Here is a 13,698-nt window from a genome sequence, read left to right as displayed (position 1 = left end):
AAAAGTGGGGAGTGGGGGAGACAGGAAGGTTGGAGGAAGAGAGGGAAGGAAAAGAAGAGGGAGAGAAAGGAGAGGAGAGGAGAAGAAGACTATTTGAGGAGAAATGGTTTAAGAAGGAAGGGAAAGAATCTGAAGAAAGAGAAGAGGGGGCAGCTGGGTAGCTCAGTGGATTGAGAGCCAGGCCTAGAGATCCTAGGTTCAAATCTGACCTCAGACTCTTCCCAGCTGTGTGACCCTGGGCAAGTCACTTGACCCCCCATTACCTAGCCCTTACCACTCTTCTGCCTTGGAACCAATACATAGAATTGATTCCAAAACACAGAAGGTAAAGGTTTAAAAAAAAAGGAAGAGAAGAGAAGAGAGGGGAAGGAATGAGAGAAATGGGGAAGGTGATGGGTTAAAAGAAGAAAAAAGGAAATGATAGTTTTAGAGCTAGAAGAGACATTAGAAGTTATTTATTTCAGTTCCCTTACTTTACAGACAAGGAAACTGAAGTTTAGTAAAGTTAAGTGATTTGGATAAAGTCATAGGCAGTAGCTGCTAATGCTGAGCTTTGAACCATGGATCTCTGACTCCAAGGTTGGCACACTTTTGTAACTATAACACTTCATTTTTAAGAGGAAAGATCTGTGTGTGTGTGTGTGTGTGTTTCCTTTTCCCTCCCTCCCTTTGAAAAATTCTCTATCTTGATATTTCTACATATTTCTATCAAAATCAGACCTCTTGGATTAAAGTCCAGGTTCTGCCACTTATTTGTTATTTGTATGAAACTAGGTAAGAAAATGAGTTTTCAAATCATCAAGTATTTCTAACTCTGAGTTCTGCAAGAATTGAAGCAAATTATTAAGTATAAGTCATTCTTCTATGGAATTTCCTTTCTCTTTCCCCCAAGCAAAAACTAAGGATTGTTGACTTTAATGTCTTGGTTCACATTCTCAAACTTCATGATGACAAAGACATTCAAGGTATTTGGTAATATAGACTTCAAGAGTTTTAAATTGATACTTTATTAGTTTGTATCTCTATCTTTGAACAAGTGCTCAGAAACCACTTTAGTACACTTAAGACTAGAAAAGATACTACTACAATAATTTTTAAACCCTAAGGATGACTCTGATAGTTGCCATTTGACTGAAAGCTTCTGATATGAAATAGAAGGCAAAAAAGAACAGGAAGAAGCATAAAGGGAACTATTTCTGGCACATTCCAATGTACAGAACAGCTAAAGACCAGTCCCAATTTATTGATCTTTTCCTCACTAAAAAAGGTTATTTACAATTAGAGTTCTGAAAAGGTAAACTTCTAGTGATGTAGCAGTACTTTAATTATTATTTCATATAAATAAGTGTCCCATATTATTTATTATGAACCTAAATTGAATTTGAGTGTCTCTTATACCAAAAGTCACCAAAATCTGGTAGGATTGAACAGCAGTCTTAGAGCTGTTGTTACAAAAGCACTTAAATCACTACTGAAATGTGAATAATTATTGAAGCCATTATTATCATTAAGGATGAACAAACAGATGACCAAAATGAAGTTAATAAGTGCCCCACTATGCATTTAAATGAATTTTACTAAATCCTTCTTCATTAAATGCATTCATCATTATTCAGATTTATTTTTTTAACAACTTCTCTAAATAAATGGATTATAAAGTAACATATAATGGGTTGTGGGCATCTGTGTGTGTGATTAGCACCAAATACATGTAGCTATAAGTTGTCATACATTATTAGAGTTAATCATACCATAAACAAATAAGCTTTAGATAAGTTTGGGTTAAATGTGTTTAAAATAACATATATATGTCATGCTAAAGTTTATAAAGCACTTGCCTCATAATACTTTCAAGCAGGTAGTACAAATATTATCTCTACTTTATAAATGAACAAACTAATAAGCTTCTGAGATGTTACGTAACTTGCCTGTGATCACTTAAGTGTTGGAGACAGTATTCAAACCCAAGTATACCAAAGTTCCAATTCCCATTCTAATACTTCATATTGCCTATTACAGTCTTGGTTTCTGACTCTCTTACTCTGAATCAACAATTTATTTAACTGTTTGACTGTGAACCTAACAATAGTTTATTACTCTTGAAGTCTGAAATTCCTTTTTACACTTATACACCTCACTTAATGTGTCCACAAATATGTATGTTAAAACTGTATTTTAAATAATTAATATACAAACAGCTAAAAATGGGCCCCACTTAAAAAAGTTCCCAATGACTTTTTAATTTAATTTCCCTCTATTATAGTATTTCATTTCACACTATCCTCTTTTACCTCTCCATTATCATCTGTGCTTCGTGCAAAATCCAGTATCCGATCAACTTCTACATAATCTGGATTAAAAAGTTCGTCTTCGATCTATAAAAACAACAACAAAATTAACTTTATTTTTAATATTATACTCTTCACCAGGCGATAATATTTTGGGTCATGGCAAAACAAAATATATATTTGGCAAACTTCAACATGTTAATTGAAAAGCTACAATTCAGCAAGATCATTCCCCGTGAGGAAATCAGACTTCTCAGACTTTGTTAACTGGGCCTCTTAATTACTGTGTGAAACCTTTTACTGTGAGAGAATGTTTAAGAATATTTTAAATGAAGTGTGAAATTACAATTCACTAATGAGCAATCCAAAAGGCTTATAGCATGCAATGCATTTAACATTCTTGAAACTACAGCTTGCAATAAAGAAATTAGAGCCATGTACACTAAACGATATCAGATTATCATAACTACTGCATTTGTCTATCTGCTTTAGAAATACCATTAACAGAATATTATTTAAAAACTGAAAACACTAAAATACTATTTACTGTTTCATAGTTTTTATATACAGAGCTCATCATTTGTTTGCCTCTTCTTTATTGATCAGTATTGTTATCCCATTTACAAAAAATTTCTTCTCATTGCTCTAAATTCTTTTGTGATCTGTCTATATCAATAGTGTGGAGGAGCAAGGCATTAAGAAAAAGAATAATGAAATGAATTTAAGTTTTGGCTAACATCCTAAAACTTTCTTTAAAAAAAAAAACTACTAACAATGTTTATTCGTTGAGTTATGATATATAAAGAATGGAGCAACTTTAAAAGGAAGAGTACTTAGGGTACTCATTTGAGATGAAACAAATTAGTTACTAAACATTTGGCCAAAAAACAAATAACATATTTTAATTAAATTTTCATTTTTATGCATGCTTATAATCAGGCACATGCTGCCATTATTTATTATGATTTCTTCAAGAATTTTTAAACATGTTACAAACCATTGATCTTTGATCCTTAGACTTTGATATGTCAGCTGAAAAGATAGTTTCATGGTTAACAAAAATGGAATTCTATTACATAGGGCCAAGGTAAGTCAGAAGGTCTGAAGAGTTAGTGTTCCAATATATATCCCTGTTGTGGTACTTTTCACTAAAAATCAGGGATAAATAAGTAAACCTAGGTTGTTTTAGTCTGACAACTTCGAGGTTTTATAAGGAGAGTTTTACCTCAGAGATAAAGGTTTAGTAAAAATGTTTAGTTTATTTAAAATACAAATTTGTTTTATTTGATTTATTCAAAATGAAGAGCTAGTGTGGTTAACTGGATAGAAATCTGACCTCAGAGCCAGGAAGCCCTAAATTCAAGTCTACCTCTGACATAAATCACTTAACTTAACCTCTTAGTACTCAAGGAAGCTCTTTAAGAATGTAAGTTGCAGAGAAGGTATTGATTGTAGTGAGAGAGGGAGTTTCCTCATTTAAGAGTTGCCTACAACAATCAAATTACAGGTCTATCCAGTTCCTTATTCAAAATGTGTGCATTATTACAGGGCTTCTAGATTCATGTGCAAAATATAAATTCAATGTTTATACTCATCACTATAAAGGTATTCTCTACATAATAATCTCTTCATGAATCTAAAAATTACATACATATTACATTGAAATACTTTCTTAGATCTGGCTTCATCAAGTGGACAAACTAATATATTCTGCTGTAAAAAATTTTTAATTAAAAAAAAAAGCAGAGGATCTTAACCTGGGTATGCAAACTTGTTTTAAAAAATTTTTTGACACGAGGCTCAAAATATAAATACATATTTCATTTTTGCAACCCTATATTTTTTCTCTCATATATTTTAAAATATCTTGAGAAGGGGTGCATAAGTTTCACCAGATAGCCAAAGGGATTCATGATACAAAAAAAAATTCAGAGCCTCTGTTATGTGTGGTTTGGGGAATTATAAAATGCAAATTTATAACAATCATTTCATCAATGTTTAGAATTTCATATAAACAAAGGGAATCAACTGCTGTAAACATGGCTAAAAATGAAAATAAATTCTAGTGGTTAAACCATGTAGGATGAGGGGGTACTAATTTCTTTAAGGATAGTAATCAGGTTCTTCTAAAAATTTTGACAAACATTCTAGAGAAGACTTCTTTTTTCTTAAGAGATGTGCCTTACTGTGACTATCAAATATCATTTAAAATCAGGACAGTTAAAAGTTTTCAAATGCTAGGAGGAGACGATTCCCCTACTCTTGATGACGCGTATTTTGAAAAACATTTATTCTATGATGTGTCTGGACTGAACTGAAAGTTACCACAATCTTAGAAATTAGAAATTTAGACAATGAAGGGACCTAAAGGATGATCAAATTTGACTCTTGATTTTATAGACCAGGAAAATGAGGGTCAGCAAATTTGTTACTTTCCTAAAGCCATTTAGTCAATTAATAGTAAAAATTCCCTAGGATTCTAATTATTTTTCTTACTTTAAGACTATATAGACAGCAGAGTAAAATAAAGCTTACATGCACTGAGAAATAGAACCAGATATGGAACTGTACACACACCACTACCATCATTTCCTATCTTTATCATCTCCATTGACAGAGTTGCCACTTTTGTTGCTTGGCATTCTTTACCTTCTATAATTTTCAACCTCTGTTCTAGGCCCTAAAATGAGGTCTGAATTTTCTACTCTCCCATTGTCATAAATATATTATATTATTTTGACCTCATGAAAAATAGCAGCAAACATAAAGCTTTATGGGATTCCTCTAGAAAATATCCCTTGTTAAGATTGAATCAACTTACGGACACTCTCTAGGAGGTAGTAAAGTAATTCCATGAACCCCAAAAGGTGGCCAAGAAAAGGTAAACAGCTCTCTCTACCAATAAACTAAGACTAATCTATTGACATATTTCTCAGTGAAGATTAAAGTAAAGCAACTTTGAAGAGGAATTTTTAAAATAGACATGAACTCTGTTGGTTAGGACGCATAGAAAATAAAAGGATTCTAGATTCACTTATAAAGACCCCTGGGCTGCTGATCTTTATTTTAAAAAAATCCATATGAAATATTGAAAATGCTTATTGAATTGAACTGATTGTTTCTATCCCTCAAAATAAAATATTATTTGTTAAAGGAATGATTTCACGTATAATTTCACAACCCTGTAGTTCTTTTTTCTAACTTGTCATGTAAAGAGGATCTGGATAAATCAGCAAGTCTAATTTTTCATTTGGTAGGATCTTTTCTCTTATGTTATTTGTGGTTCTAAGTGAAATTAAATTGGTGATCAAAAGCCTTGAATCCCAAGTGGGCACTAAGCCAAATCAGAGAAAAATGCTAGGCATTTTTCTAGCATAATTGGCTACTGTGGAGGGGGACCCAGTATAGCTTTTGATTGCAAACTCCCTTTTCTACCTTAGGTATTGTGGTCTCTCTTATGTCACAAATAACAGAAATTGAGAAGGCATATAATGTCTATATGACAGGTCATGTTTCTAAAAATGCCATTACCTTTTTGCAAATATAAAGTTATTTAAAATGCAAAATGGGAAAAACCTAGTCCATATGCTCCAAATCATCACTTTGGAATATAAAACTTTCTCAGTGTAGATTTTTTTACTTGCTATTTTGATGGAGTTTTTATGTACTAGCCTTTTTACCTGGTCATGAGATTTTCATCAGAATATCACATTAATTTTCCAGAAAATTAGAAGACCAGGATCTTTTAGAACAAGCAATAGGAAAAGTTAATTTTTATCTGTTTACAAACTTTTGAGCAATAACCAATTAGCAGGCAATAAACAGCAATAAATGAGGCAAGCAAACTTCTCTTGGTAATTTAATTGAACGTAAATTCAAAATTTAGTGCATGTTAGTACAGTAAAAAAGCTTTTAAAAATTTTAACTGGGTGTTTCCTACCTCTGAAAGGAATTTGTTCTGGCCCTGCTTTGCCTTAAATCGTTTAATCTTTTGTTGAATCCTCTTGTCTTTTTCCAGGTCTTCTATGGATGCCCACTGACAGTGAAGGTAAGAGCTAAAAGAATAAAATAATAATCCTTAAAAAACAAACAGAATCCTTATTCTCCAATTTACCCTTGTCCTTTACCTCTTGAATAAAACAAACTAAACGAATCATTAAAAGTTGTGCTCCTTCCCCCTATTTCCTGAATGGTTCTGGTTAATGTTCAAGAAATAATAACAAATACAAGAAAAAACTAAGAAGAAAGGTAGTCATTAATGGCTAAAGTTTGATGATTAGGATTAATTTCCTCTTCCCTGATGCATGGAAGGGTGAAGCATCATCAAGGCCCACTTTTACAGAGACCAAATTCTTCTGAAGTTATCTTCCAAATACTGCTTTGGGTACTGAAAGGTATATGTATAATGATACTTCCCTGAGAAAGATGCCTCTTTATGGAAACTCAGTTCTGCTTAAAAAAAAAAAAAATCCCAAACACTATATAGCAGAATTCTCTGGGCCTATCCCTGCTGAACAAAAATGACTCAGTACACCACTTTCTATTTGATCCAACCTAGTTGAAGGCAAAGGTGGAAAGTCTGAAATATTGTCTTCTGCCCCGAACCACCTCTCTCTTCTCTTCATCCCATCCCTTCTCCCCCTAAAAAAATGGAGAATGATCTGATAACCAATCAGACATTCTTGTTTTTAACATGACTAATTATACTTGAACTGAAACTCATTTACCCTAAAGTGTTACCTCATCCAGGCATTTGCTTTTATTCTGAATTATAGAATGAAAGGCTTTTCTTCTCCTCAAAGGAGTTTTAAGTATAATGAGGAGGTGGGGAGGTCTGAAGAGGCTTTAATATCATGCTGCTGATTTGAAAGGTAAGCTCTGCTCATTTTATGACAATTTTTTCCCCTCCCTCTATTTTGGAGGATGAGGCAAGATCATAGTGATGATCTTAGAAAACTCCTTTTTTTTTTTCCAACAAAGAAAGGCAAAACAGCCCCTGGAAATTGCCAAAACATACTTCCAAGAGTGAACATTGGAGGTAAGGGTGAGTGAAAGAAGATTACCTCTGTTGCCTTCCCCACTTGCTTTTTCCAGGACTTCAAGAAGCCCTCATTAAAGCAGAGGTGTGCCTCCTGAAAGTCTTATCCTTCAGCCTCAACTCTAACTCTACCTCAGCACATAAGTTTTCTCTTCCCTCTTCCCTAACTTTAACTCATAACCTGCCCTACCTTCTCTGCTCACATTTTACTTTTTCTGATATATACAATGCTATTTCCGGTACAACTTAAGGATTTTTTTGAAGCCTCCTTATTTGAGATCTTAGGACACATCCCCAAGCCTACTAGGGCATTTCTACTTCTGGGCTGCCATGTCACTTGAAAATCAGTTATAGTATGGCTACCCTTCAGAATTGGAAACAAGTATATTTGCAAACTGCATTTGATTCTGGTTTGGAGGCAGTGCCTAAAATGCTGCAATAAAATAGAATTCGATTCTTATGAAAATGTGTCTGGCCTTAAAAGTTCACTTTCTCTAAACCAAGGATGAAGTTCCCAGTCAGTTGGTGACTTTATGTTTTAAATCCTGATAATAACTTACTCTAGGAAAGAAAGAACAAGAAAGTTGAATCAGAGCTGATGATTAAAGCTGTGGTGTTTCATCTTTATAGATAATTAAAGAGAGGGAAAGGGGCATGTGTGAATTCAAGATTAGGATTAGACATAAAGAAAAAAGATTAACAAAATATCTGGAATAGTACCTATGGTTTGTATAGACTAAAGATTATATATCCACATCATATGAAAATTCCATCAAAAGTGGGGGAAAAAAATCTGACTTCTGTCTAGTAATGAAGTTTTCTTTACCATTTGCCATTTTTTTTACCATTTCTTTACCATTTTGTCCCTTCCCTTTAAACTGAAAAAATACACTAGAGTGCAATTATTTTGGAAGCTTCTATACTTATATGGCTATATGAAACTTATTTTGGTTATCTGATGATAGTGTTAGTAATGAGGAAAAAACTCATAGTAATGATTTGCAGTTATTCCATCCAGAGTCTATACATGGTCTAGTAGAACTATTTAAAGCTCTATTTTTTGTTTTATTCATTAAATTGGATAAATATTTTATTCAAATTGAGCCATTCCATGTCAGTATAGTCAACCCATCCTTCAGTGCTTTTTTCCCAGTAATCAATATCTAGACCCTATGTTTTGGTTTGCTGCATTCAAGTGTTACTTCTACTTATGTCTTGTTGTCTTAAATATCAATAAACTGATCAATAAACTTAAGACTCACTATAGCACTTCCTGGTGTTTCTATTTGGGAGTACAAAATTTTGCTGATGAACCTTGTACAGATATTAATTACTCATATTGTTTATGAAATATTTGTCACGTCTACAATGTATAGATTGCATTAAGTAGTGCAATCTACACATTTCACTAGATAGTGCTGATTCCTAATGCATTTGCCCCTTCAACCCTTGGAAGCTGGACAGAAGCAGGACTAAATAAATGTTCAGATTTACTTGCAGCTTCATGGCCATGTAAGTCTTCCTGGATTCCTTGCTATGATGTTTAAACTCCTTGTCTAGCAATGCCTAATTAAAAACCTAATATTGAGTTTTTATACTTTGTATTGTCAATGAATATTGTCCTTGTGAGGTTTCCTTGAATATACAGCCCAAATCTCCTAATTATTAATCCACAGCACTGAGATAATCCTACAAAGTAATCCCAATTTGTTTGTTTTATACTGTTTGCTCTTCTAATATAGTCAGCAACTCCTAATGAATTAACTAGATCAAAATAGTTTTTCCTGAACATTAAAGATGGACTTAACTAAAAATGCTTCTAAAGAGTAAGAATCTGATCTGATTATCCATTTCCATGCTTCCTGATGAATGTTCTCTAAAGATTGTGTAGAATATACTGAAAAAGGTGAAATTTATATGTAATATTCTCATTTGTTCTATTAAAATCAAGGAACTTTAGAACTGAAAAATCTTAGAGGTCATCTTATCCATCTTATTATTTTAAAGAGGATGACATTGAGACAGCAAAGTTAAGTGGTTTGCCTAAACAGATAGTGACAAAATTAGGACTAGTTTCTTAACTCTATCAACTTAACACTGATGCCTTCTTTGTTGATATAAAATCATCTGAGAAACCATGAATGCTAATAAAATAGTCTCACAGTTGAAAAAGATTTCAGAGATACCTCTAGTGCAACCTGTTCTTGAACAGGAATTCCTTTTACAATATCACAAGTGGTCAGTGAACACAAAGGAACTTATCTTTTCTTAAAGCATGCCCTTTCCAGTTCTGAACAACTATTATTTGATGGGTGGGTTTTTTATTTTCCCTTACATCGATTCCAAAACTACCTCTCTGAACACATTGCTTCTAGTTCTGTTACCCACGGCAAGGGAAAATAACTCTAATTCTTTCCCCCTAGAACAACCCTTCACATACTTGAAAGGCAGTTACCATGTCTCCTTCTAAAGCTTCTCTTTCCATGTTATAAATACCTCCAGTTCCTTATATTTTGTATGACACAATCTTCATTATCATTACCATTGTTAGCTCCGTCCTTTACCTTAATATCAATTATTAAATGTAGCCCAGAAATTAATACAATATTCTAGATGTGATCTGATAAGGTAGAATACAGTAAGATGATTACTTCTCTTGTTCTGAGCACAGTGATGACTTTTTAAAACTGCATTAGCTTTTTGAGTTTTCATATATTGTTGATTCATACTAAGCTTTTAGTATATGGAAATATCCATTTCCTCCATAAGAACTATTGTATAGCCTCATCTCTTCAGTCTCTTATTGATAAAATTGATTTTGTAAAAAGTAAATGACTGTCTTTAAATTTATGGAATTTCATTTTATTCAGGCTGAGTTATAATTCTAGCCTGCTGGGATTTTTTTTTTTTTAGATCTTAACTCTACCATCCAATTTGATAATGCCATGGAAAAATTTCAGAGCTTAAAACATTCAAGTAGTTATTGCTAGTTGTAATTGAACACATTTATTAAGATATTTATACTGTCCTTTTCACTAACATTATCAGGTCTTGATAAAGTTTTCTGATGTTTTCCCAAACCAACTGTAACGTTATGCCTAAATTATCAAAAATTCCATTGAAGTTATTTGTAGTTACCAATATCCAGATAAATTAATTTTGACCAAAATGATCTCTTTATAGAATTTAGGTAAGTACAGAGAGAAACCATTTCTTTCAGCTGCTACCTCAAATCAGCATGTCTACCTTTTCTCTAACAGAGCAAAAATTATAGTATTTTAAAATTAGATGAGTTTAGTATCATCTTTGTTTCCTACCCATTGCCTCAAGACTTTTGCCCAAATTAGCAACTATAAAATTTGGCCCACTATATTTAATATCTTCAATGATGCAATTCTTTTTTTATACCCTTTATTAATACTGAAATTCATCTGGAAAGCCTGTATTACAATATGTTTATGAGTGAGGCTGGTGAGAAATTGTAATACAGAGTTTCTTTCATTCATTTTTTAATAAAGCTGACATTTTTTGCCTATGCATTCTTCTTATTTATTAGACAAGGAAATTAGCAAACATTCACTGTACACCAATTACAATGTTTTCAGAGAAAACAATTCATGAGAGATTTTTTAAAGTCTTATTTGTTTGGCTTCACACAGAAGTTTAAGACACCAAAAAATTTAGTAAAATAAAAATAATTTGTGATCAATAGTAAAAACTAATTGATAAGAATATTGATACTTTCAAGTTTGCTTTCCAAAAAAGCCTATCTCCCCACCCAGAATCACAATTTACTTACAAGTTTTTGTATTTCACATAGAATTCTTCTACTTCCACCTCCTCTCCAGACTCCTTCTGCAACAAAAGAAATTTTCAGCAATATACTTAAAATTATATGGGACAGCAGTTTAATTATTCCTTCCCACCAAAAGCAAAGAATGAGTGCACCAAGGGCATTAAGGTTTTTTCAGGGATAAAAGTATATTGTAGCTCAGTGGAGGGCTAGTAAGATGGCATGCATGTATGTGTAAGCATGTCCTACAACAGCTTACCCCTCTGCTTACTCTAACTTCTAAGACATGAATCATTTTAACTCCTCCCTAACCACATGCAGCTTCATTCACAACAACCTGACCCCAAATCTGGCTTTCTGCCAAACCCACAGCGTTAAGTAGACGCCAAGTGTACCATTTTCTCAGGCAGCAGCCAATTAGCAACTACACTCCTGAATGCCATATGTATTATTTTTGGCTGGCTCATGGCAACTTTACATTGTGGGTTTTGTAATGTTTTAAAATAAGTTTAAAGCCGGTTTAGTCCTTCATATAGTTAATAACTCTAAACAAGAAACCATATAAAACTAAAGCCTGTTCTTGTGCTATAATTTTAGTGTATCACGATTCATAGCTTTAGTTTTTACTCAATGGTACAATTAAATTCTCTCCAGCAAGATGTCGCACATACATAGCAGCCAAATTAAATTAACACCCAAAATACTGCATTCAAATAAAGCTGACATTGTGATATATGCCATTAAAAACTAGGGTATTCAGACTGAGGACTGTCTGTAACATCTCTTATACCCTAACATTATATTTTATTTATTGAAGGCAACAATACTTTATATTAAGAGCTTCTCCCCTACCCCTGTAACTTGGTTTCAGTGTTAAAGAGATTGAGATGTGCTCATTTTCTTTCAGAAGGGTTGATGAGATAGGATTAAAAGACAAACAATTTTACAGATGTTTAGAAACTGCTTTTATAGGCTTTTACAAGGGTAGCCAAGCCTTTAGGGGACCATGTGGCTTTTGGGAAACCTTAGAGTAACTTGTGAAGAAAATAAAATCTAAGTGGTGAGCACAAAGAACTCAAAGCTCCTACCAATTAAAAAGTAAGTTACAGAATCTCTTCAGAAAAACTGATCTTTCAGGGTAGATAGGTGGTTCAATGGATAGACCACCAGGCCTGGAGTCAGGAAGACCCAGGTTCAAATCTGGCCTCAGACACTTTCTAGTCATGTACTTCTGAGCAAATCACTTAACCCCATTTGCCTAGTCCTTACTCTTCTGTTTTAGAGTTGTTACTAAGACAGAAAGGAATAGTTTAAAAAGAAAGAAAAACTGATATCTCCTAAAACTCTGTGAACTTCTCATCATTAGTTATGGTGATCAAACTATCCTATCGATGGCAGACATATGGCCTGCCTCTACAAATTTTTAAAATTTGTTGAAAAGAATTAAAATTTTAAAATTCCAAACTATTAAAATTTGGAATTGTTCACCAGTATGGAACCCTAGTAGATATCTGACCAAGAAGGAAATGGAGTGAGGGTGCCCAGTAGGGCCAACAATGATTACTGACTGCATGGGAGGGTGAAAAACCACAAGACTGGTCAGTCAAATGGCACAGTGATACTGTGTCCCACATCCATGAACATTGTATTCTACAATAGATGTAAAAGGAAGCAGGTCATCTTTGTTCCAGACTGTGAGTCTTTGCTGAAACAAACAAAAAGAAATCTGTTCCCGATATATTTAGTGATCCAGAAGAAGGAACTTAAGAGTTTTAGAAATCAAAGTAAAGTTGTATCCATTTGAATAATAATTTCTCCAAAACTCATTTTACTTTTCACCTCTCCATTCTTCTTTGTTCCCTGTGCTTTTAATGTTTATTAATTTATACAATTTCAATTTGAAACTAGAAGTATCAGTTGGAATTTTGGGACTTCATCTTATTGGAAGAAAGGAAGGAAAGAAAGAAGGGAAAAGTATTTATTAAACATCTACCATGCACTATGCTAAGTGCTTTATAAATATTATTTCATTTAACCCTCAAAACAAGCCTGTGTGCTAGGTGTTTTTTATTCCCATTCTACAATTGAGTTAACTGAGGCAAACTGAGGGTGACTTGCTCAAGGTCACAAAGTTAGGAGGTGTCTGAGGATTGACTTGAACTCAGATCTTCCTGACACCAGACCTAATGGCTCTATACACTGTACCAGTTATTTACCTTTTGGGTCCCACAAAATATATCACAAAACTTAAACAAAGAAGTTGAAGTCAGATACCCTTCCTTTGTATTTCTTTTATGTTCTCTCCAAACTGTCTCCTTTAATCAATTAACATTTATCAGAAACTACTGTCTTCCAGGTACTCTACAAACTCTTGGGTGTTCTTACTTTCCCATAAGTATTGAATAGGCATATACTGGAGCTCAAAAAAACTTGCCCACAAAATCCTTTGGCCTATTATTCTATGAACACATGATCAGCACTTCCTAACTCTGTCATCTTTACATAGTTTCCTGCCCCCATTGGCTACTATATTTTGGATCTTGATGCTCAGTGATCTGTGTGAACCACCAGAGTCCTAA

At 33.5% G+C, this 13,698-nt stretch overlaps 1 protein-coding gene across 8 annotated transcripts in view; it reads right to left on the bottom strand.

Moving 5' to 3' along the window:
* The window catches only part of CHD7 (chromodomain helicase DNA binding protein 7), a 241,360-nt gene that overhangs the window by 54,138 nt on the left and 173,524 nt on the right, over nucleotides 1–13,698 (bottom strand). For all 8 annotated transcript variants that reach the window (XM_056823954.1, XM_056823960.1, XM_056823961.1 and 5 more), the window contains exons 7-9: nucleotides 11,126–11,181; nucleotides 6,229–6,343; nucleotides 2,292–2,375 (exon numbers count right to left, since the gene is read on the bottom strand). In XM_056823954.1, the coding sequence (XP_056679932.1) occupies nucleotides 2,292–2,375; nucleotides 6,229–6,343; nucleotides 11,126–11,181 (255 nt within the window). The remainder of the gene's footprint in view (nucleotides 1–2,291; nucleotides 2,376–6,228; nucleotides 6,344–11,125; nucleotides 11,182–13,698) is intronic.

The sequence above is a fragment of the Monodelphis domestica genome, chromosome 3, assembly GCF_027887165.1.
Source record: "Monodelphis domestica isolate mMonDom1 chromosome 3, mMonDom1.pri, whole genome shotgun sequence".
In the NCBI taxonomy this organism is placed as follows: domain Eukaryota; kingdom Metazoa; phylum Chordata; class Mammalia; order Didelphimorphia; family Didelphidae; genus Monodelphis; species Monodelphis domestica.
Note: the sequence above shows the minus strand (reverse complement) of the source record. Positions and strands in the feature narration are given on the sequence as shown.